Source organism: Schistocerca gregaria, chromosome 2 (assembly GCF_023897955.1).
Source record: "Schistocerca gregaria isolate iqSchGreg1 chromosome 2, iqSchGreg1.2, whole genome shotgun sequence".
NCBI lineage: Eukaryota > Metazoa > Arthropoda > Insecta > Orthoptera > Acrididae > Schistocerca > Schistocerca gregaria.
In genome coordinates this window covers 797,789,290-797,814,529 of record NC_064921.1, presented here as the reverse complement: position 1 = coordinate 797,814,529, position 25,240 = coordinate 797,789,290, and the positions used below count along the sequence as shown (strand labels likewise).

The window sequence follows — 25,240 nt, the reverse complement described above, 5'->3', positions numbered from 1 at the left end:
ATGATGTAGATTATTTCTTCTGTGATTTACAAGAACTTCCGAATACACTTTCAAGGAAAATAGTAAGCTATAAAAATATGAGATGTGAAGACAGACTCTCTAACATACAATGTAAATTATCTTAGGTATTCTGTCTTGTTACAGAGCTATAACTGTGCTCATACACACTTATCACCAACCACAATAACACCTGACTCGCAGTCTTGCACTGACCCTGTTACTACAAATTTAAGTAGGGAACAATTAGTGGTAAGAGCTATTGAAAACTACCTCTCAGTCCATAAAGCCCTATCCACAAAGATAAATACAGACCACAACATAGTTCCACAAGTGACTTACTCACTTACATAAGAAAAATTGATCATGAGACACTTAAGGAGGACCTAGCACACAGAGACTGCTGGCAAGCATACAAATGAAATGATATTAATGAAATATGAGGCAATTTCTATGAAATATTTAACCACAGTTTTAAAGGACTTTTCCAATGGTAAAAAGACTAAGGAAATCAGATTATACACAGAATCTTACAAGTCCTTCCAAAATCCACAAATTAAAGGAAAATATGCAAGACTATGATTATTTGCTGTTCAGGGATGGAACATTGTAGTATTTCCTAACAAAGTACCAAAGCAGCAGAAAAAACATACATGGAATCCCTGAAGACTCTAAAAGCTCACTATTATACTGAATAGATAAGCTAAATCTCCATCCAAATTCTGAAAACCACAGTAAAGTGCAATGCAGTAGGCATTTCCCATTATAACAGTTATTAGGGATTATGCCTGTTCCATTCACGTATGGAGTGTGGGAAGAATGGCTGTCCAAGTGCCTTTGTGTGCACTGTAGTTAATATCACCTTGCCCTCACGGTCCCTATGGGAGTGACATGTTTGGGCTTGTAGAATATTCCTATATTCACCATTTAAAGCCAGTTCTTGGAACTTTACAAGGGGTGTTTCTCTGGATAGTTTGTGTCTATCTTCAAGTGTCAGCCAGTTCAGTTTCTTCGGCATCTCTGTGACACTCTCCCACATGTCAAATAAACCTGTTGCATTCATGATACACTTCTCCTTATACATTCAATACCCTCTGTCAGTCCAATTTGGTGCACCGAGTGAGGTGGCGCAGTGGTTAGCACACTGTACTCACATTCGGGAAGATGACGGTTCAATCCCGTGTCCAGCCATCCTGATTTAGGTTTTCCGTGATTTCCCTAATTCGCTTGAGGCAAATGCCGGGATGGTTCCTTTGAAAGGGCAAGGCTGATTTCCTTCCCTGTTCTTCCCCCAATCCAATGAGACCGATGACCTCACTGTCTGGTCTCCTCCCCCCAAACAAACCAACCAACCAATCCAATTTGGTGTGGATCACACACACCCAACCAATATTGTAGAATGAGCTGGAAGAGAGATTTGTACGCAACCACCTTTAGAGACCGGTTGCATTTCCCTAATAGTCTACCAAAAAACTAAAGTTTGCCACCTGCTTTACCTACTACTGAGCAAATGTGACTGTTCCATTTCATATCCATACAAAGTGTTACACCACAATATTTGTATGACCCGACCAATTTGCAATTGAGCTGTAGTTATACAATACTATCTGTTTTTTTGTTTTGTGAAGTGAACAGTTCTACGCAAATCCAGTAATGTTAGTGAAACAGCCTGGAATGTAGTAAAGAAAGAATATAAAAATAGGGAGTATACAGGCTGCAAAAATAAAGCACTAGGAAAAAATGAAATATTGGTGAGTCAGCCAAATACAGTGCATAAGACCTTCACAGAATATTTTTAATGAGACATGCAGAGAGAAAACTGATGAATCAACACTATCAATAAAATCGATTAAATGAGTAATTCATCTTTCTTAAGGAGTGTAATACAATGTGAACCAATGAAAATACTCTCAGAAACTATGATAGAAGCAAATGGTGGCTGGGACGACATACAGGAGTTGAACAAAAATAATGGAAACACCATAAGAAATCCACACTTGAACATAAATGCAGGTGCTAGCCAGGCCTGTAGACTGCACTGTTGTACTTGATAACAAATAGCACTTGTGGTTCAATATGTTATAAGTGGCATTCGTGATCAGAACAGTATTCTGTGTAGTTGTGGCTGCATTATGTCAGAGCTAAGTGAATTCGAACATGGGTAAATTGATGGTGCTCACATCATGCGTGCTACATTACCAAGGAAGCTGAAATGTTTGGTGTTTCTAGAGGCACAGTCGATTTACATCACTTATTGAGAAAGCAGAAATACACCACCCACTAAGTCACTATGTGGATGAAAGTTTGCACTGAGAAATCATGGTGGATAGTAACTGAAGAGGACAGTGATGAAAAATAAAGAGGACAACAACTGGAAAAGTCACTGTAGAACTGAATGTCACCCTAATGAACCCTATTAGCACCAAAAAAACATGAAGGGAGCTCTATAAGCTGGGAACTGCTGGGTGAGCTGAAATACCAAAAACACTCATCAGTTATGCAAACACCATAATGGTATAATATGGTGCCCAAGTCATAAAACCTGGACCATGGACAATGGAAGAATGTCTTTTGACCAATGAGTCTTGTTTTACACTGTTTCCAAATTCTAGTCTAGTTTATGTGCAGGAGTGAAACATGACAGGGGTTTGATGATGATTTGGGTAGTGACACTGTGGTATTCCATGGATCCCGCACTTACTCCGCAAGGTCATATCACTGATAAGAATGATGTGACCATTTTTTATGATCAGGCCCATCGCACAGTACAATGTTTGTTTCACGATGGTGATGCTTTGTTCCAAGACATCAGGACCTTGCGTATTCCAGGATGAATTGTCGCATCTCCCTTGGCCATTACAGTCACCAGATTTCAATATTATTGAGCCTTCATGGCATACTTGGAGAGACTAGTGTGTGATCGTCTCCACCTCCATCATCATTACCTCAACTTGCCACTATTTTCCAGAAAGTTTCCCTTGAAAACCATACAGGACCAGTATTTATCTGTTATGAGACAAATGAAAGCTGTTTTGAATGCCAACAGTTTTCCTACACCGTATTCGGCATGTTAATGTGTTGTGAATGTGGAGTTTTCATATTTCTGTCCATGTAGAAATGAATTAATAAAACCACTAACACTTTTAATAAATAATTCAATTTGCCAGGGAATCTTTCCTGAGCTTTTAAAAATTACTGAGATACAACCAGTGTATAGAATGAGAGTAACCACTGACATAACTAATTACAAGCCAATTTCACTCACTTCAGCACTTGGAAAGTTACCTGAAAGAGTAATTCTTGGCTAAATGGAAGTTTTCTTACGTAAATATGACTCAGTAAACAACTTGCAGTGTAGGTCCCCGAACAGTGATCTACAATAACAGCAATAGCAACATTTCTTAATTAACTGCTACATAGACTGGATAAAAGAAACAAAAGTCACTGGGACTTCTGTCTCTGGCCTTTAATTCCATGAACCACACAGAATTACTATCATACTTAGGAACTTATGGTACAAGAGAAATGACACTAAATTTCTTAAATTCTTATATCTGAGATAGGAATGACATTAAATTTCTTAAATTCTTATATCAGAGACAAAGACAGGGTGTAAAACTATGTTATAAGAAGGGTAGTAAGATCCTAAGCGTAAAATCAATATACAGGACTCTCAACTGCAGAAGTATACTTGGGCCATTTTTGTTTCTTGTATATTTTAATGACACGACAAAGACACAAAATTCAAAGCTGGTGAACTATGCTGATAATTTATTAGCTGGGGCCATACTGAACATTTAACATTGTTAAACAATAAAGAGATCTTTGATCTGATCCCAAATACCCAATCGTGAATGAACTTACAGTGAATAAGCGTAAAACTGTTGCAATAAAGTTCCCGTTAAATTATAACCAAGCTCATGTGGACACAAATATCCAAATGCTGTCAACAGCTGAAACAATGGATGAAAATAAATTTTTAGATATTGTGATTGATGACAGTCTTAGTGGAAAGAGACAAATGCTATACCTGTAAAATGATTAGCCGCAACATTTACTCACTAAAAGGTCTCCCAAATGTAACACCTCCTGACCTTAAACACATACTCTGCAGATTAATACACTCAAATTTGTAATATGGAACGGAAATTTAGGACGGGGATATTCAAGCAACAGAAAAAAGCCATTACAATATATGCTAACACAAGCAAGCGCAAGTCCTGTACAGACTACTATATTAACAACAATTTACTGACTGTCTAATGATTCTATATTCTTGACACAATTAGGTTTGTAAAAGACAATGAAAAAATTAGCATACTAAATACAGGGACTCATAATTACAACACATGAACTAGTTATGATTATCACCAGTACGAACTGGAAAATGTAGCAACAATTTTTGGCAAAATTTGCATCTATTTTTGTCAACATTTCCATCTATGTTTCTTGTTCATAAATGATCAGCTGCAAAAATTTAAAAGATTGTAATGCTACATAAATGAAGTCAAAGCTTTTGTGCTTTGAAACAGACTCTTAAAAAAAGTGCTCATTGGGAACTTTTTGACAGGAATATTTTGTTTTCCAAAACCTTCAACATGTTAACATTTCCCTGTTTACTTGCACTAATATGCCTCCAGTAGCTGTGCGTCCAGTGAATATGGCTGAAAAGTGATTGTCAAATGTAGACTGTTTCAAATGATGCTGCCTACATCAGGTTTACACTCCAAAATACTTTAATTGCAGTCTGAGTTAAATAACCGACTGTTTATGGCCAGATAGAGTCTCAGTCATTGTAATTTATACACAGGTAAAGGGTAAGCCACATATTACACTTGACTGATGTCCTACAATGATGACAATTGTTTGACTGCAGTAACCTGAAACTCACGTGACAGAAGTTTACGTGTGGCAGACATTCAATTAACACAGCCCCTGATTAATGGTCTTAAATCACTGTCCTTTCAAGCAGATAATCGTGACAAAATGAACACGATGTTCAAGGTAAATATCATTTGGATATTAAACACAGTTCACAGTCCAGAACTATTGTCACAGCTTGCAGAGCACATTATTGAAGGTTATTACAAATAATGTGACTAATTGAATGTTCACAATCATTTACTTACAAACAGTCACCATACAAAATCTCGGACACAGAATTGAAATGTAGCTTGGCACCTTTCTACAACTTGTGACATTCGCTAAGACGTTTGCTAATTCATCTGCATATACATTGTGCTATAATTCTGGCTGCAGATCTTGCTCACATTATACACTTCCACAGACTGACTGACACAGCTCCCAGCAGCCTCTCTTTTATACAATTATAACTCCTAGAAACACTCTGACATTGTTGTTAGCTGCCTTTTCACAAATTTGAGTTAAAGATTTACATTCCTTATTAAGTGAATACCGAAGAAAGATTCTTCTGAACGTGAACATTTAAACAAAACAATAAATGCTATTGAATTACACTGTCTAGTTTGCGAAAATATCGTATTCTCTTTTAGTAATAATATTTAAACTATGAATGCTATTTACTCTGAAACTAAATGCGAGCAAAAGTTACAACCATGTCACTAGCTGTATAAATAGCTAAAAATTTATCTTTGTTTTTCCTTTGCTCTAACCAAAAATTAGTAATTGCGAATAAGTTTACATGTCAACAATGGTAATGAAGGTTTATATTAATGGTATCTTGCAATTAGGACAGATTGTTGGTAAACAAGTTATACCAATGACTTGTAATTAACTAAATGAATGTACTGGGTAATAAAGTCAAGAAAAAATGATCAGTCTGTTGGGAAGCAGCAACATTTTCACATCAGTGAACTGAACGCATTTCTGATTTTCTCAACAATATTTGTCTTTTCCTGCCCAATCTGATGATTACAAAACCTGATGAATATTAATTTTGAGCTTTTGTAGGTACTGATAGCTGTTTGTCCCACCTTGACAATGCTACAGATAGGAATGACAGGGCACTTGAGATTGAAGTCGAACCAAAAATAAACAATTGAGCTTTAAGAGAAGAATTTCGATGCAGTCAATATACGTGACAGGTTTTGTTTTCCAACTGCAACTAGCAGCAGATAGCGACAAGTGTAAATGAAGTAGGATTTTGACTGCCAGACATGACAGGAGCAGTGTGGGAAAACAAGCGCAGCCTCGCTTTCGCACGGCAGGCAGCCTACACCTGTGTTCTGTGAAAAAAAGTGACACATTGTCACAGGCATCGTCAATCCCTTCTGGTGTTGTCAAGTTTGTAATCAAAGTATGTGATGAACCAGAATTAGTCACATCACTCATTTCAGAAAAAAAGCACAAATCATTTGAGAGTAGTTACCGTGCAATTTCTTGTTGAGGTTGGCAGAGCATTGTTAATGAGATAGTTTAGACCTGGCATCTAGCAATAGTCAGCACCACCACAGTTCAAAACATCTGTCACCTAAAAGTGCCAGATTAAGTATATCTACATTACACCAACTTTTAACTTAAGCTAACAAACAAATGTAGGTTTCTCTTTTTTCTAAAATGCTAGGTCCCACAGCTGACTACTATGCTGCATCATGTGGCATATAGCTTAAACAGATCATTCAAAAATACTGATACAGCATTGAGATTTGTCCACTTTTTATTATCAAATGGCTCTGAGCACTATGGGACTTAACATCTATGGTCATCAGTCCCCTAGAACTTTGAACTACTTAAACCTAATTAACCTAAGGACAGCACACAACACCCATCCATCACGAGGCAGAGAAAATCCCTGACCCCGCCGGGAATCGAACCCGGGAACCCAGGCTGGGAAGCGAGAACGCTACCGTACGACCACGAGATGCAGGCACTTTTTATTATGAAGAAACCTTTGTAAGCCCATTATCTTTTGAAATTGGGCTTCGCCAGATGATGCACAATACCAGTGACCAAAAACTGATCACATTTTTTATATTTGTATGCAGAAAATAAAGCTATTTCAATGCATGAGAACGAAGTCTTTCGCAACGGCACTGTTGAATAAAATATTCTCGGACTTCTTGCCGCGTCAAATCTTGGTAAAACCTCGAGCTTTCGACGATATTCACCACCATCGTCATCGTCAGGAAACTGACTGGCTAAACAGCAGCTGTGGTGGACCTTATATAGCCCCAGGGCGGCTTCTGATTGGACGGCTCCTGATTGGACGGCAATTACGTCATGGTGTCGCAGATGTTGTCGACGTCTGCACTGGTGGAGCCATAGCTCCCGGAGTATCGAAGACCCGCGGCGAATCTCTCTGATGCTTCTCCATATCGAGCGCTCGCTTCCATGCACCACTAAGATTGTAACCATTGTCACGATTGAAATTGTTATTGCACATTCTAATTTCTATCACCTCTTTAATTACGGAGTCCCAGTATGTGGAGGCCTGAGACAGAACTTTTGTTTCACCAAACAAAATTTTATGTTTCCTATTGAGGCTATGCTCCGCAATTGCCGATTTTTCCAGTTCCCTATTTTTAATGTGACGTTTATGTTCTGTACAGCGATCGGAAATGGTCCGGACTGACTGACCAATGTAACTACTTCCACATTCACAAGGAATTTTGTAAATACCAGGAATCCTGAGACCGAGGCAGTCCTTCACAGGACGCAACATCCCCTTGATTTTCCTTGGAGGTCAAAGGTCAGTCTTAAACCTCGTCTACGAAGAATCCTGCCTATTTTACTGGAAAGAGAACTGAAGAAAGGAAGAAACACGCTAGGTTGTTCATCATGCGAATAATCATTATTTTCACCTTTCTTTCTCTTGCAGAACGCTGACTTTACATCCCGTGAACCATAGCCGTTCCTACGAAATACGTATTTTAGGTGATTAATTTCAGAATTTAAATGGTCTTTGTCAGACACAGTTCTTGCTCTATATATCAATGTAGTTAGAACGGCTTTCTTCTGAGCTGGATGATGGAAACTCTTAGCGTCGAGATATAGATCTGTGTGCATTGGTTTGCGGTGCCCAGAGTGGCCAAGCCACCCATCTGCTTTTCTTTGCACCAGTACATCTAGAAACGGCAGTTTTCCCTCTCTCTCTATCTCGGCAGTGAACTGAATATTCGGGTGCACACTATTCATATGTTACAGAAAATTCTCGAGGGCTCATGCGCCATGCGGCCAAACCAAAAACGTATCATGCACATAACGATAAAAAATAGATGGACGGAGTGGAACAGAATTTAGTGCATGTTCCTCAAATTGTTCCATGAAATAGTTAGCCAATACAGGGGATAACGGAGAACCCATGGCCATTCCATCCCTCATTTCATAAAATTTCCCGCCATACAGAAAGTAGGTAGTCGTCATGACATGTCGAAACAACTGAACGGTTTCCGGAGGAAAGTGTTCTGTCAGAAATTGCAATGTGTCCTCAACAGGAACCTTGGTAAAAAGTGAGACCACATCTAGGCTAACTAAAATATCATTTGGACCAACTATAATCTGTTTGATTTTCTCAATAAACATTTGATAGTTTTTGATGTGGTGTTCACAATGGCCAACTATGGGAGTCATTAAATTAGCCAAGAATTTCGCTAGCCTGTATGTAGAAGATCCAGTAGCACCAATGATGGGTCTTAAAGGGACATTATCTTTATGGATCTTAGGTAATCCGTAAAGCCTTGGAGGCCTAGGGGCTCGGACTTTAAGATTTGTTATGACATCTTCTGGAAGACCAGAATTTTGCAAGAGCTCCATTGTTTTTCTACTATATGATAGAGTTGGGTCCCGTTTCAAACATTTATAAATGCTATTCTCCAATAAAGATGCTATTTTGCTATGATAATCTTTAGCATCAGGAACCACTGTGGCCTTACCCTTATCTGCTGGCAGAACAACAAGATCTTCATCCCTCTGTAATGCACGGATAGATTTGGGAGGCTTGGCTGAGGCTAAAATGCGACTGGTGGTAAGTCTTACCTCGTCGGCGTCGTCCTGTGAAAGATGTCGAACAGCCTGTTCCACTCCACTAATAAAATCCACGACAGGAACAGTGCGTGGTGTAGGAGCAAAATTCAGTCCTTTATTAAGGGCCGAAATAGTTCCTTTGTCCAAATTCTTGCTTGACAAGTTGACGACAGTGCATGCTGGTTCATGAGATGAACCCAATCTTTCCGTGCCTGCAAGCCGCTCAAATTTCTTAGTTTGTTTAGCCATTGTATTACTATAATGAGCTCTTTGATGAGCTGCCGTCGACATATCGACCCACTCCCAATCTAAACCTGAGAGGACTGCAGACAAATGGAGATGGCAGTTATACAAACAGCGAGCATTAGTGTCCAGTTCATACCTGGCGTGTCGTATCCTTTCTCTGACGATCGCCATGCTGGTTATCTGTAAAATATTACTCACTCCTACCGACCTTATGTGATGTTTAACCATTGCTCAACAGCTTCCAGGTGAGTACAAGGAAAAAGTAGTGAATTTTCATTGCTGTGTGATAAATTTGCACCATGAACATTCCTACATATTACGGAAAATTGGTAGCATCAATCAAATGCCAGTCTATTGTGTGATGTTGCTTGACAACACCAAAATGGAATCCAGCATCATGGCATAAACTATTGGCAATGAGTAGCAAAGATGTATGGTCGTTATGTGTGTAATCGGCAATGGTCAAAAGCTACCACTTTACATGATATTTAAAAGGAAAATAATTCCAGAAATGTAAGCGAAAGGCATATTAGAAAGAGCAAATCCAAAAGGGTGGATGGAAAATGATCTTCTGTTTAACTGGGTGATGCATGTTTGGCAACATTACCCTGGTATATTACTGAATTAACTTAACATGTTGCTCTTGGCCAGCTTTCACAAATATAGAACTCAGGAAGGGCAAGACAACACACAAAAACAGAAAACTGAATTGATCATTATCCGTGGCAGCCTAACATCCATACTGGAAACACTAGATGTGTGTAAAAATTGAGCATTCAAAGCTGTACTTAAACAGCAATATATGCAACAGATGGCTGATGAAAACCGCAAGTTCATGCCGAGAGAAAAAATCAAGATTGTCCCAGATTTGTGAGTGGGTGAAATGTGCATACAATAATTTCGCCCTCCCTTAAAATTAGGGTGAGTGGATTATTCATGTATGTATGTTAATACAGGGTGATACATGAAAAACCAGCCCTGAGTACTAGACTGCTCACTGTCGCCCACCAACTGTCATCCACTGTTTCCAAGCTGTTGTGACTACATTTTGTATCATAACCATGAAAGCCATTGCAACTTGGTTAAGATGTGTGAAGTAAATATCTTAGGGAGATGTATCCTCTTCAAGAAAGAATCACAGCAGTGGAGGTTCATCTAAGGAAAAGTGGGACATTCTTGCAAAGAAGTTTCATAGTGTTTTCATACCAGAAAAGAGCAGTATACAAGATTTGGTGACAAAGTGGCATACTACAGGGTCAGCTGTAACCACAAAAAAGAATCTAGCCCCCTCTGTTTGAGCACTCGCTGTGATTGTAGATATTCAATCGCAAATAATCCAGAATCCAAAGAAGTTGACACATAAATTGTCGCAACAAGTGAACATTTTGTGGAGTTCTTGTCAATGTGTTTTATATGATATGGGGATGCAGTCATTCGAAATGACATGTGCCCAAGAATTGAAGGAGGAAGAGAAAGCAAAACATGTGAATTACTGTATGTGGTTAGTCAAACAATTGAGAGTGTAATGTTGGATCCACTGCTGTATTTCATGCACAGAGATGAAGCGTGGTTCAATCTGACAGATACGTGAACTCCCGGAACACAAGATACTGGTCAACAAACAATCCATAATATGATTAATGAGGAACCTCTTCACAGTGAAAAACTCAGAGCATACTGTGCTGTGTCAGCAACTTCGATTGTGAATCCCATATTTTTTGAAATGGCAGTACACATGGCTGTGTATACGAGATATGTTCAAAAAGTAAGGTCACTTTATATTTTTACGAAAAAATATTTAATTATTTGTCAATATTCATGTTGTCCCCTTCAAAGTAATCCCCCTCAGATACAATACAATTGTGCCAACACTTCATCCAATCTTTGAAGCACTTCTCATAAGCACTTTTTGGTACAGCAATGCAGTTTTTATTTCCTAAATCACTGAAAATCTTCATCCTTTCATAGGTCTCTTCAGTTTTGGGAACAGGAAAAAGTCACAGGGGGCCAAATCCGGTGAATTGGTGGCTGAGGCATGATTGTTGTGTTGTGTTTGGCCAAAAAATCTCTCACAAGCAACAATGAATGAGCAGCTGCATTGTCATGACGCAAAAGCCATGAATTGTTTTCCCACAATTCTGTTGGTTTTTTTTTTTTTATGGCTTCTCTCAAACGGTGCATAACATCAAGGTAATACCCCTTATTGACCATACAACCATGAGGCAAAAATTCATGCCACAGTAATTGAAAAAAAGAAACAGTGAGCAAAACTTTGACATTTGACAGAACCTGGCATGCTTTTCTCAGTCTTGGCTCTTCGGAATGCTTCCATTGGGATGATTGCACTTTGGTTTTGGTGTCATAACCATAAGCCCATGTTTTGTCACCAGTTTTGACCCTTTTGAGCAACAGGATCATCATTGACATCATTCAAGAGCTCCTGGGCGATGCTCATACAATGGTTCTTCTGATCAGAATTGATAAGTTTTGGAACAAACTTCGCTGACATATGTCTCATCCGAAAACATCCGAAAAAATTGCATGACACAAGCCGACTGCTATGACAACATCCTCAGCAACTTCTCTTACAGTAATTCAACAATTTTTCAAACAATTTTCTTCACAGCTTTGACATTATCATCTGTTGTTGATGTGCTGGGGTGTATAGAGTGAGGTTCGTCATTTGCATCTTCTCGGCCATCTTGGAAGAGCTTCTACTATGTGAAAACTTTTTTTTAAATTTAGAGCAGACTCAACTTATGCCATCGTCAACATTTTTTTTGTGTTTTAGAGCAGTTGATTCCATTTTGCACACAAAATTTGATGAAAATTCTTTGCTCCAAGTTTTATAATAACTCAAAATCGCCAAGTACACTAAAACACATCTAACCTTTCCATCTATCACAAACAAATGAAGTATGCTGTACACTTGAAACTGTGAACATATGTTTGGGACATGTGTGCCAACATAACCAAAAAAAAAAATCTATAATCGAATGTATGTTGCCAGTGCAATCTGAAAAATCACCTTACTTTTTGAACAGCCCTTGTATGTGAACCTTCGAGGAATTTCACACACGGATGAGCCCCTATAAACGTACATAAGTTGCCTCTCAACATGATGAGGTGACATGTCACACACTTCATGCCAGTTAATCTCATGAATTCGTGGAAGATTCACAGAAGGAAAGACTGTTAGCAAACGATTGTGGCCACCTCGTTCGCTGACATAACCAGTTGTGGCTATTATCTGTGAGGCATCTAAATGGGAAAGTATACACAAATAACCCAGTAACATTAGAAGAGTTGAAGGGACAATATTTGTAATAAATTTGGAGAACTGATGCGGCAGAGTTGTGCTAAGTGTATATTAACATGTTAGGGAGCAAGGAAAAGTGCTCTGTAGCACAAGGAGGTCATATTCAGCACCTAGTGTAATGTAAGGAAAAAGACAAGATCAATTCAGCAAATACAGACCTTTGCATTAGCTTATTTGTTATTCCATTATAATTTAATTCTTGCACGTATCTGCTCATGTCGTGCAATAATTTGTGTGTAACTGGCAAGCAGTATGCACTCAGTGCCAGTTTTTCATGTGTCATCCTATAGTATTTAATGTGGTACTAAGGATCATCAATTTAGTTCTGGAGGGGAGTGTGGGGGTTTAAAATTGTAGAGGGAGACAGATAAATACAGTAAGCAGATTCAGAAGGACATAAGTTCCAGTAGTTATTTGGAGATGAAGAGGCTTGCACGGATAGAGTAGCACAGAGAGCTGCATCAAACCACTCTTCAGTCTGAAAACCAGAATTACAACTTCCTGTATATATACATTATGTTTATGCCATGATATCATTTTTGTAACTATACAAAAAAAGATGATGTCCAAGATAAAGTACATACAAACAATTATTATTATTGTTATTATTATGTCTATTCTACGAGATGCGGAATGAGCCAAGTTATAGATCAACAGACACAAGCAGCAACTGTAGGTTACTTCTGTTCATAGTAAATTATGACTAGCATTTATTTACTCACACTGGTGAGAATTATCCCAGGAATTTCACACACGGATGAGCCCCTATAAACGTACATAAGTTGCCTCTCAACATGATGAGGTGACATGTCACACTTCATGCCAGTTATTCCAGATTATTTTATATACATATACTGTGAGAAAAACAGGTACTTTGAAAAACTCCACTGCTCCTTCTCTTGTGTAATCCTGGTGTTGTTTTTATCTAATACTACATAACACAGACTGTTACAATATATGGCACTCAATGTCAGTTTTTATTTTGTACTTGTGATCTTGAGACATATTGCATCTTGGAAGATTGGAAATAGAAAATTTAGAGTCAATATGACAATGTATGGCAACACTATATAAAAGCAAAGTGATGTGAAGATATGTCAGCTTTATGTACTAACCTGGGTTAATGTAATATAGCAGCGGTCCGTTAAAGGGGTTATCACAAGCCGTGGTGTGTTACCAAGATACTCATGAGCATACTGAAATTGAGCATCACATATGTTACAGAAGCAATCTCCTAACTGATCGTCCCATCTGAAATAAAGTATGATATCAGACATATGATCTACACAAAGATAAGTACAAATATATAAAAAAATTAATGTATATTTGTTTCCATGGATTTTAGCATATTTATTTACTATTTCTCACTTTGCAACCTGTTATTGTCAATTTAACACAGGCTTCATATATGCTTACTTTGTTTACTATCATCAACAGTCGACCTTCTTTCCTAGAGACTGGCAACTTCCATAATTAACATAATACTATTTGCCGTATTTGCTGTACTCATTGCTATTTCTACTATTAATTAAGCAGATACAGGTCACCATCAAACAAACATTCTAAAATTCATTTTACCATGCTACAAGTAGTCTTTTGTTTTTATTCATGACTGATAAGAATATTTTCTCTTCCTCCTTTGCATGTACCATGTAAATAATTTACATCTGCACTTAAAACTTAAATTATGGCAGAAACAGTTTAGACACACCCCTCTCTAATAATGTAAACTTACTTTCCCATTTTTTCACAGATACATTGTGACAACTCTTGCGCATATCACATTGAATTACTACTGCCAGAACTAACTTCACACTGTTATCCCATCTCTGGATTTGATCTGAAATTTCTTATAGATTGCTATTGAATACAGATCAGTGAAGGAAGAGAAAAAAAGGTACCCACAAATTTCACAGCGAGTAATACACTTCATTATTGTAACATAACTTCTTATTTTAAACTTTTTGAGTCAAAGCAAACATCCAGTATGAAATGTAATATTATTCCCTACATTTTTCAGTAAAATGTGCTGCAATTGCCAAAAATCATATATTTTCAATAGCAAACTTTACATTCTTATCAATATAATTCATTTCAAAATACTGAGATCTTCAGAAGTTGTACCCATCAATCAAGAAAATAGTATTTCACATATTCAAGCACTACCTGCTTGCTTTTTCTTGAGCACTTTGGCCATCTTGCTCCACTACCACTTTCACCAGAAAGAAAATAAGCACACAACACAGCATTTTCAATGGCTAATACAGTGTTATTGCACACAGAATTATTTGACCACCAAGATTTGAAATGATTATGCATGAAACACTAATTCAGCTTATTAGTGTTTCATTTAAAACCATTCCAAACCTTAGTGGTCAAATAATACTGTGTGCAATAGCACTGCAGTAGCTACTGAAAATCCCATGTTGTGTCCTTAATTTCTTTGTGGTGAAAGCAGTGATGGAGTACAGTTTCTACCTATGAGTCTTTCTAAGAAACAACCTAACCTGGGATCAAGTGAAAAGCGTAAGTACAATGGCCACATTGTGTGAAAAAAGGAGAGGTCGCTCCCTCCATGCCACATCTATTCCTGCAGCAATCTACATAAGGATTGAGCTCGTTCCCTCTGTTTCCTACATCCTTCTGAATTACCATTCAAGAAAAAGTGAACATATAACACATGATCTACATTCCGATGGCAAAATGGCTAGAACAATCTAGAAAAATTTAAAAACTGTAATTTGCTCTGCTGGTGATTAAAACTGTTATTGTCATTTCTTGTGTTGATAACTGAAGAGGACATCTTTTAACTCTGATAGTAACAACTGCGAAACTTTCTCAAAAATGTCACACGACTGCAACAAATTGGACACATCTAACAGTATCAGCAGTATGAGCAATTCTGTTCCAGTTAAACAGCTGATCAGAAAGGCAGAAAAAATTTGATGTGATGTGACAAACTGGCCTTCATACCAATAAAATAATCTGATCACCAAAAAACAATTATTTTTTAGACACTATATATGAGTAACATGGTCTTAAGCCTGCCCGCTTAGCTGTGCAGTCTAACACACTGCTTTCCAGGCGGGAAGTCATGCCGGCCCCCAGCACGAATCTGCTTAGCGGATTATTGTCGAGGTCCAGTGTGCCAGCCTGTCTGTGGATGGTTTTTAAGGTGGTTTTCCATCTGGCTCAGCGAATGCAGGCTTGTTCCCTTTATTCCACCTCAGTTACACTATGTCGGCGATTGCTGCGCAAACACTTTCTCCATGTACGTGTACACCATAATTACTCTACCACCCAAACATTGGGGTTACACTCATCTGATGTGTCACATTCCTGGGGAGTGCCAAACCACACAATAACCCTGGGTTCAGTGTGGGGTGGGGGTGGGGTGAGTGGACTGCTGTAGGCTGTTGTGTAGTGTACCACTGTGCGCTACAGCAGGGGCAATGCCTCTCAGTCATTTATAGGTCCCCATTTCCGTACAATACAACAAAGTCTTGTCAATTCCAATGAGAAGAAAATTAAATACTTTAGCATACCATTGATATCTACATACTAAGCAGTTATATGGACAGCCCATGTTCGTAATCATCTCATTTACACTGTAAGATGGAGTAAAATATGTTTGTTTAAGTTTTACCTGTGTCTCAACTGAGACTGCCACTGAAATGCTGATGCACTCTCCACTTTCATCTGAATCATTTTAGCAACAACATCACGGGAATGAACATCTATGGTACATATTGTCATTATCTTCTGTCTGTCTCCTTTTGTTAAATCACCCAGTAAGAGTGAAATCAGAATACTAAGCTGCATTATCTGTATAACAAAGAAAATGCTACACTATACAATCTTCTAGTTAAAATTGTACACTACTCGCTACTCTCTCTCTCTTTCACACACACACACACACACACACACACACACACACACACACACACACACACACACACACACACACGAGGTGTGAAGAGAAGGTATACGTGGAAAAAAATTACACTCAATGAAGAAAAAGTCTATCTCCTCTGTCCCTTCCTCCACCCCTGCAACCCCTCCCAATTCACACCCCCGTGTCGCCTGCAGGGTGTGCCACTCCTCACCAGTCACTACAAATATGCCATCCCACATACCTGACACCCCTCTCTGCCACATTCCTAGCCTGCAAACCAGCTTTCTCCCTCTGAGCTGTTAGCTACGCACCCTGAGTCTCTCTCCCTGATTGCTGGCTCCCTCTCCCTCTACCCACACCACCTGACACTACTACCTCCACCACAACTAGCCCACCTGTCAAAAAACAGCATTGGCACTGTGTGTATGTGTAATTTACTCTAGCTCATCAAAAGATGACTCCAAAAGCTAGCAAGTTTTCTTTATTTAGTGTTTGCCTATTGACAACTTGGCACTTTTGCTTTTCGATGAGTGATCTCCTTCAGTCCTAAGGTATTTAATTCTACAATAACTTTCCTACAACTATGGACTAGAAAGTTACAGGCAATTAATTACTTGGAGCTATTAAGAATAAGCATCGCATTTTACACTTGCAAGTATACGAATAAATGCAATTCACACGAAAAGCTTTTATTACTAACACTACATGATGTCAGCTCATCAGTGCAGTTAATAGTGAAGTTGGGAGTTGATAACATTTATATGTGGAATGTTAGCCAAATCACTACTTGAGTTTTCTTTTGCTTATTTATGTAACTTCTACAGATGTCTGTAAGAGTGCCCACTATCAGGTTCCATCAAGTATCTTTTATCTTGCACTCTTCATGATTATCACAGTCACCCACTCAAGACAGAAACATCATGTCTCGAAAAGAATGGTGCTGATATGCATGTGAAGAAGGATAGTCCTTCCACTCAGGTTGGAGATAGCTACAAGACTTGTCCAACAGTGTCAAATGAGTTTATTTATTAATTTAATAACTAATGAAATGAGATATGTAGCCATATTACTTAAGGATAAATGTTCCTATCCTGTGTCTCCTGTGTATAATTGACATACAGTAACTGGAGTGTCTATATACCACAACCACTATTAAAACTTTTATCTAACAAATTTAACTGTTTCTACAAATGAATACCTACAAATATGCAATAATCTTAATTTGTTTGAAATAAAAAAGAAGAAACTATCCTAATTTTCCAAAATTACCACTCTTCATGTGGTATTTTTGCACAAATGGGAAGTATGTTGATTCCTGTGAAGTATAAACCACTGGAAACTGTACTCAATCTCTTGCATACCAACTGTTTCATACAACAAATACTTCTGAGCTGCTGCTCTATAAGTGGCTCAGATTGTTCAAAATCACATGGTGAGAGCTCTGGACTCAAGGGGAGAGCTAAACTTCCTGATGGAATGAAACTATATGCCATGCAGGATATGAAACACCAACACTAGAAAGTAGGAGAGAGGTATTGCAAGACTGTGACTTTGAGCTGAACTGTCAGCCATACCTGGATAGCTCACCATGGCTGGCCACATCATTTTCATTTGTTTATTTTTCCGTATAAATCTCTTTTTCAGTACATATATCATACACATACATATATTGTACACAGGATATTGGTTTTTCAAATGTGTGACATACGTTATTTAAATTTTTATAACTAATTGGATCTTAACAGTTAATAGTTACAATTTTTTAAAATAATGTATATTTATAACTTATTTCTACAATTAAAAATACAAATTAAATTTTTTCTTGCATAAGATACTGTGAGATTGAATAGTAGCAGTTTTTCAGAAGGTAGGCTGTCACAGACTTTTTAAAGCTCTGTAGTTCAGGAAGAGATTTTATATGTCTTGGTAATCTGTTGTATAGTTTTGTTCATGCATGATATACACCTTTTTGGCATAATGTGATGTTACAATGATTAACATGCATGTCACTGTCTGACCTGGTACTGAAATCATGGACACTTTTGTTTTGAGGAAAAAGGTTTTCTTTTCTCAGTATACTATTTTTTGACATGCATGACTACTTCCAATATTCAAATGCAGGGAAGAGATGGGAACTTTAGATCTTTAAAGAAAGGTTTGTGGTTTTCTGCTGCTCACGTGTTTCATTATTCTTATAATTGCCTTTTGTTTCCTGAAAACTGTTATTGCCTGAAGTATACTTCCCCAGAAAATAATACCGTACTTCAGTACTGAATGTACATGAGTAAAGTATACAGCCCCAACTGTTTCTGCACTAGTATTTTTGCAAAGAATTCTTACTAAATAGCTCATTTCTGCGAGTTTTGAATTTAGGAATGTGATGTGAGTGCTCCATTTAAGGTTTTCCTGGATATGAACCCCAAGAAATTTAGTTTCATTGACAGCACTAATGTTCTGGTTACCTATCCATATTACGGGTTGGGCCGCATTTTTATTTTGATTGGTCTGGAAATTCATGAGTACTGCTTTCTGGGGATTAACTATTAGCCTGTTTCTGGAAAACCATTCAGACACTCCTTTTGTAATATCTTTTGCAGACGCATTAAGATTTTCTTATTTATTCCCTTCAATCAACAGACTGGTGTCATCTGCAAACAGTACTGGTTCAAAATCCTTATTGTTTGATAGGAAATCATTAATGTATACAAAAAAAAAAAAAAAAAAAAAAAAAAAAAAAAGGAAAGGCCCTAAAATGAAGCCCTGTGGAACACCATGACATAGTCCACATTGTTCTGAAAGGTGTACCTGGAGTTCATTTCCTTCCATGTACTTAGCTTCAGTTACCTGAGATGGATATTCCAAATATGATTTAATCCATTGATTTGGCACACCTCTTACACCATAGTGTTCAAGGTTCCTCAGGAGCACAGAACAATCAATCACATGAACAGCTTTTGTTATGTCAAATTTTAAACTTGAGATATGTCTGTGGCTATCCACTGCATTTAAGGCATGGTTTATCAGATTGAAAGTGGCTGTTTCAATTGATCACTGTGGTCTGAAGCCATGTTGACATCCAGAAATAATATTATTCTTGTCGAAGGATGTATTTAGTTTTGAAAGGAACACTTTTTCAATAATGTTCGAAAACCCTGACAGTGGAGACACAGGCCCATAGTTACCCATACATTGATGATCACCTTTTTTATACAGGGGTATTACTTTCACCATTTTCAGTTGCTGTGGGAAGACACCACATGATAACGATGAATTGCATATGTCCAATAAAGGCGAAAGTATTTGTCCTTGTGTTATTTTAATAATATAATCTGGAATATCATCAATAGTAGTTGAATAATTACTCTTCAGTGAATTAATGGTATTTAGGAGCTCTGTTGGGCCTATTCGATTGAGGAACATGGATATATTAAGCTCCTCAATCCAAGTTCTTTCCATGTTGTATTAGGTGGATTTCCAAATTTTTCCTTCACTAATTTTCCAGCAACAGTTGCATAATAAGAACTGAAACTGTTTGCAACTGCCCCAGGGTCAGTGACATTCTTGCTATCATGTGATATCACAATATTTTTGTAAGTTGTCTTCTTCCCCGTAAGATCCTGCACAGCTTTCCATATGGACTCTGTTTTATTGGATGACTTCATAATATATTTGTCATTTTCCTTAATTTTTGTCTCTTTTATGACACGTTTCAAACCTAGCCCGTATTTTTTGAAATAACTAAGAAATTCTGGACTGCTGTCAGTTTTTGACTGCAGAAAAAGTACTGCTACCTTTTACAAGATACTCTAATGCCTGATATAATGCAGTTTTTGAATCTATCTGTGCTTTTGGAAATTACTTTCCTTTGTGCAAAAGCTATGTCAAAATTTCCCATATTTTTGTTGGTAATAGAGGTATCATATACTTCTCTCCAAAATTGTTCGCTGATTAAGTACTGAAAGCATTCAATATTTTTCCTACTATAAATCCTTTTATGGATAATATTTTGTACACTGATCAAAATGTGATTTACAGGTATGGTTAATAACTGCAAAGGGTGGTCACTATAGTCAGTATCAAAGTTTTCTGATGTACACGTGTCCCTGTTTGCACATACCTGATCAAGGAGAGTGACACTAGTTTTTGTTACATGTGTTGGAGAGCTAACAGTGAGACAAAGATTGTAGGCTTTTATAATATTTAATATCTTTTTCCTGTGAGGGTTATGGCTCAGAAAGTCAATATTAAAATCTCCACATAGTACCACTGTTTTTCCAGTTGTCTTAAGTTTGCCTAATGGAAGGTCCAGTTCTTTGCTAACAGGAGATCTATACACACATAAAATAATAGTTTTTTCAGTCATTAACTCAACAGCTGAGATTTCAAAATCTCTTTCACAACCAAGTTTGCAAACAGAGGCTATTCTCTTATAATCTAGATTTTCTTTTACATATATATAAGTTCCCCCATGTTTTGATTCAGTTGTAAAAAGCAGTCTGCAAGTTTAAAATGCAATACTTTCAAGTATTGAAAATACTCGTTTTTTATCCAATGCTCACAAAACATAAAACTGAAACATCTTTCCATTCACTGTTAAGGAATACATTTATTTCATCAACTTTGTTTGTCAATGACTGTACATTGTGGTGTACAATCTTCAATGTGTATTTGCAATTTAATTCTGCATCACATTTTTTTGTGATACAGTCTACTTCCCTAAAAAATGTCTTTTGCCCTTTTTATAAGTCATCGCATCTTTCTTTATGACCCATTTGTCCAAAGTACTTTGGACTGCTTCTATGTTATGCCTGTTGTGACTCAAATTTGCTAAATGGCAGATTTCTTCAACCAAAAATTGTTTCCCACTGTGATTTAAATGAAGGCCATGGCTGGTATGCATGAACCTGTCTAACGTGCTTACATTTACTAAATTCACATACAGAAATTTTTTGCATAGATCATCTATCTCTTTGTTTACTCTTCCTATTAACTTCTTCACACATGACCAAGGGGGTAGGTCGTATCTGTGTAGTTGATTTACAACAGCTACATTTGTATTGCCTAATTTGGTTAGCACACTTTCAAGGATTTGACATGAAGATTCAACAAACTGCACGGCAAACATACATTTTTTTGGTACCTTTACTATTAGTTTCTCAGTTGGTAGTAGCTGGTCAATTTCAGACAAACAGTGCATTTGCATCACCAAGTGCTGAACCCTGTGATCAAACAACTCTTCAGTGCATGATTAACCATTGTTCTCTTGCACTACTTATCTACACTCCTGGAAATGGAAAAAAGAACACACTGACACTGGTGTGTCAGACCCACCATAATTGCTCCGGACACTGCGAGAGGGCTGTACAAGCAATGATCACACGCACGGTACAGCGGACACACCAGGAACCGCAGTGTTGGCCGTCGAATGGCGCTAGCTGCGCAGCATTTGTACACCGCCGCCGTCAGTGTCAGCCAGTTTGCCGTGGCATACGGATCTCCATCGCAGTCTTTAACACTGGTAGCATGCCGCGACAGCATGTACGTGAACCGTATGTGCAGTTGACGGACTTTGAGCAAGGGCGTATAGTGGGCATGCGTGAGGCCGGGTGGACGTACCGCCAAATTGCTCAACACGTGGGGCGTGAGGTCTCCACAGTACATCGATGTTGTCGCCAGTGGTCGGCGGAAGGTGCACGTGCCCGTCAACCTGGGACCGGACCGCAGCGACACACGGATGTACGCCAAGACCGTAGGATCCTACGCATTGCCGTAGGGGACCGCACCGCCACTTCCCAGCAAATTAGGGACACTGTTGCTCCTGGGGTATCAGCGAGGACCATTCGCAACCGTCTCCATGAAGCTGGGCTACGGTCCCGCACACTGTTAGGACGTCTTCCGCTCACACCCCAATATCGTGCAGCCCGCCTCCAGTAGTGTTGCGACAGGCGTGAATGGAGGGACGAATCGAGATGTGTCGTCTTCAGCGATGAGAGTCGCTTCTGCCTTGGTGCCAATGATGGTCGTATGAGTGTTTGGCGCCGTGCAGGTGAGCGCCACAATCAGGACTGCATACGACCGAGGCACACAGGGCCAACAGCCGGCATCATGGTGTGGGGAGCGATCTCCTACACTGGCCGTACACCTCTGGTGATCGTCGAGAGGACACTGAATAGTGCACGGTACATCCAAACCGTCATCGAACCCACTGTTCTACCATTCCTAGACCGGCAAGGGAACTTGCTGTTCCAACAGGACAATGCACGTCCGCATGTATCCCGTGCCACCCAACGTGCTCTAGAAGGTGTAAGTCAACTACCCTGGCCAGCAAGATCTCCGGATCTGTCCCCCATTGAGCATGTTTGGGACTGGATGAAGCGTCGTCTCACGCGGTCTGCACGTCCAGCACGAACGCTGGTCCAACTGAGGCGCCAGGTGGAAATGGCATGGCAAGCCGTTCCACAGGACTACATCCAGCATCTCTACGATCGTCTCCATGGGAGAATAGCAGCCTGCATTGCTGCGAAAGGTGGATATACACTGTACTAGTGCCGACATTGTGCATGCTCTGTTGCCTGTGTCTATGTGCTTGTGGTTCTGTCAGTGTGATCATGTGATGTATCTGACCCCAGGAATGTGTAAATAAAGTTTCCCCTTCCTGGGACAATGAATTCACGGTGTTCTTATTTCAATTTCCAGGAGTGTATTTCTAATTTTAGATTTATGTGAAAACTGGTAACTATGTAACATTTAATTATTTATTAACTCTGTATGTCCTTTCTCTATTGGTAACATTGGAGTTTGCTCCCTCTACATTACTCCCATCCCAGTGGTGTATCTAAGTGTGTGAGAAGATGGAGATCACTTCCTTTGCTTCCTACTCATCTGTAATATGAGATCAGGAAAATTATGTCTCATTGGTAATGAGCTCACTGGAACAAAATTCACACTCAGATCGACCAGGAAACTACCCCAGAATGCATCACAAATGATTTAAGGAAAATATCAAAAACCTAACTCGGTAACTGACAGTCATTATCAATAATTATCTTGTTTAACAAATTTTACATTAAGGTTCTGGAGCCATCCCTCATCATACTAAATCTGTAACAAGGAATGGGGATTTGAACCATGGCTCTCTCAGTCTGGCAGACTCAAGAGAGAGAATAACTCATTTTTCTCCAAAAGTCCACAGTCTCTTTAACTTCAACATTTTTTAAATATGGCCGGTATATTTTATATGCATACTTAATGTTTCTAATGTATACTATTTATATTTAATTAATTCATGTCATGTACTAAGCCATACACCAAATAAATAAATAAACATAAGTGATCTTCTGTTGCAGAAACTCACTCTAGTCCACTTTATTGCTAAAAAAAAACTTTGACATGTGTTGTTTTTTAGCAAAGCTTCGTAGTTTCAGCACCAACCAATGGCAATTTATTTGAAACTACAGTCCACTTTCAATGATAGACTGCTTTTGGAAATAATCTTAACCTTCTGTTAAAGTTTCTTTACTCTACCTGATGATGAACCTTCACCAGGTTATGAAGTATGTTGATGTCATCTGTTGTGACAGAAATCCCAGGACAGCAGCAAAGTCCCAGGTTTTGCATGGTGTCTTATTATTCATTTTATTAATGCTGAATTTTGATATGACAGTTGAACAGTGTTGATCCTGTGTAATATCTGTACAGTGTTCTACAAATTTCTATTAGTTGCAAATCTATGAAAAACAGGAAAAAATTAGGTGTGGCAATTCTTTATTTATTTATTTACTTGTCTAGGACTGTATAGTGTATTAAAGATGTTGCACCATTGCTTAATTACTACACACATCTCTTGAAATTTTTTACATACATCAGTTTAGCAAAAGGTAATATTACACAATATTTTATTATTCTATAACTTCACAAAAAAATCTTAACTGGTGATATGTAATTTTGTTTTTCTTGATACTCCCTTACTTATAGATACACTGCTTCACCTGGTAATCCTTTGCTGTTAACTTGGAATTGTTTGTGCCCATTATTATTTTTGTGGGTTTTAGTAATGGGTTATACAGTTTGATGCCAGGAAAGAGTATGCCTCACTCGAACAGTGCTGTATTTGTCTGTTGTGCCTGTACATCATTGGTCTTGTGTGGAGCTGTGTACAGATTTATTACAGATGATGCCCAGATTGCCAATGTTCAATTTTTCTTTTATGATAATTATATTTTTTCCTACTTGATGAGGTGGAGGTAGTTGGATTTTATTTTTCTAAAGTAGTGGCTTGCATGATGACCTTGGTCTACCCTTTCCATTAGTCTATCTAAATTATCTCGAATTTTCTCCACCATATTTGCTACACCATATCTCAATATTGAGAGAACATAAGCAAAATATATGGTCCTGAGATTATCATTTATACATAGTTTTTTAGTACCCACAATCATATTACTGAAATGTACAAGTGGAAAGAGCTTTTACAGAGAATTAACAACTCAAAATTAATTGATCAGGCAACTCAAGATCAACTTGATCAGGGAGAAAAGAGGTGGAGATTGGCTTTTTCAAAAATAAATATTATTCGATAACAGTGGACTGTTAAAGTGATGAGGAACAATTAAGTGTGGTTTTAAGAGTGGTAGATGTGTTTTCCAAACTAGCTGCAAGTAAAGTTTTTTTTTATTAAAAAAAAGGGGGCAAGTGACACTACTGGGAAAGGTCTTACAGAATTATTACTTCAGACACTACATAACCTTGGCATATTGCTTGCAGACTATGGGGGATACTTTAACGACAACAGGGGAAAGAAGAGTGATACTCAAGTTTGTACCATTGAAGAAAATTTGAGA

The 25,240-nt window shown here is 38.2% G+C and overlaps 1 protein-coding gene across 1 annotated transcript in view; it reads right to left on the bottom strand.

Annotated features, from left to right (window-relative positions):
* The window catches only part of LOC126335984 (dynein beta chain, ciliary-like), a 782,187-nt gene that overhangs the window by 241,516 nt on the left and 515,431 nt on the right, over positions 1 to 25,240 (bottom strand). Inside the window, exons 34-35 of the mRNA XM_049999461.1 lie at positions 16,152 to 16,330; positions 13,621 to 13,756 (exon numbers count right to left, since the gene is read on the bottom strand). Of these exons, the coding sequence (XP_049855418.1) occupies positions 13,621 to 13,756; positions 16,152 to 16,330 (315 nt within the window). The remainder of the gene's footprint in view (positions 1 to 13,620; positions 13,757 to 16,151; positions 16,331 to 25,240) is intronic.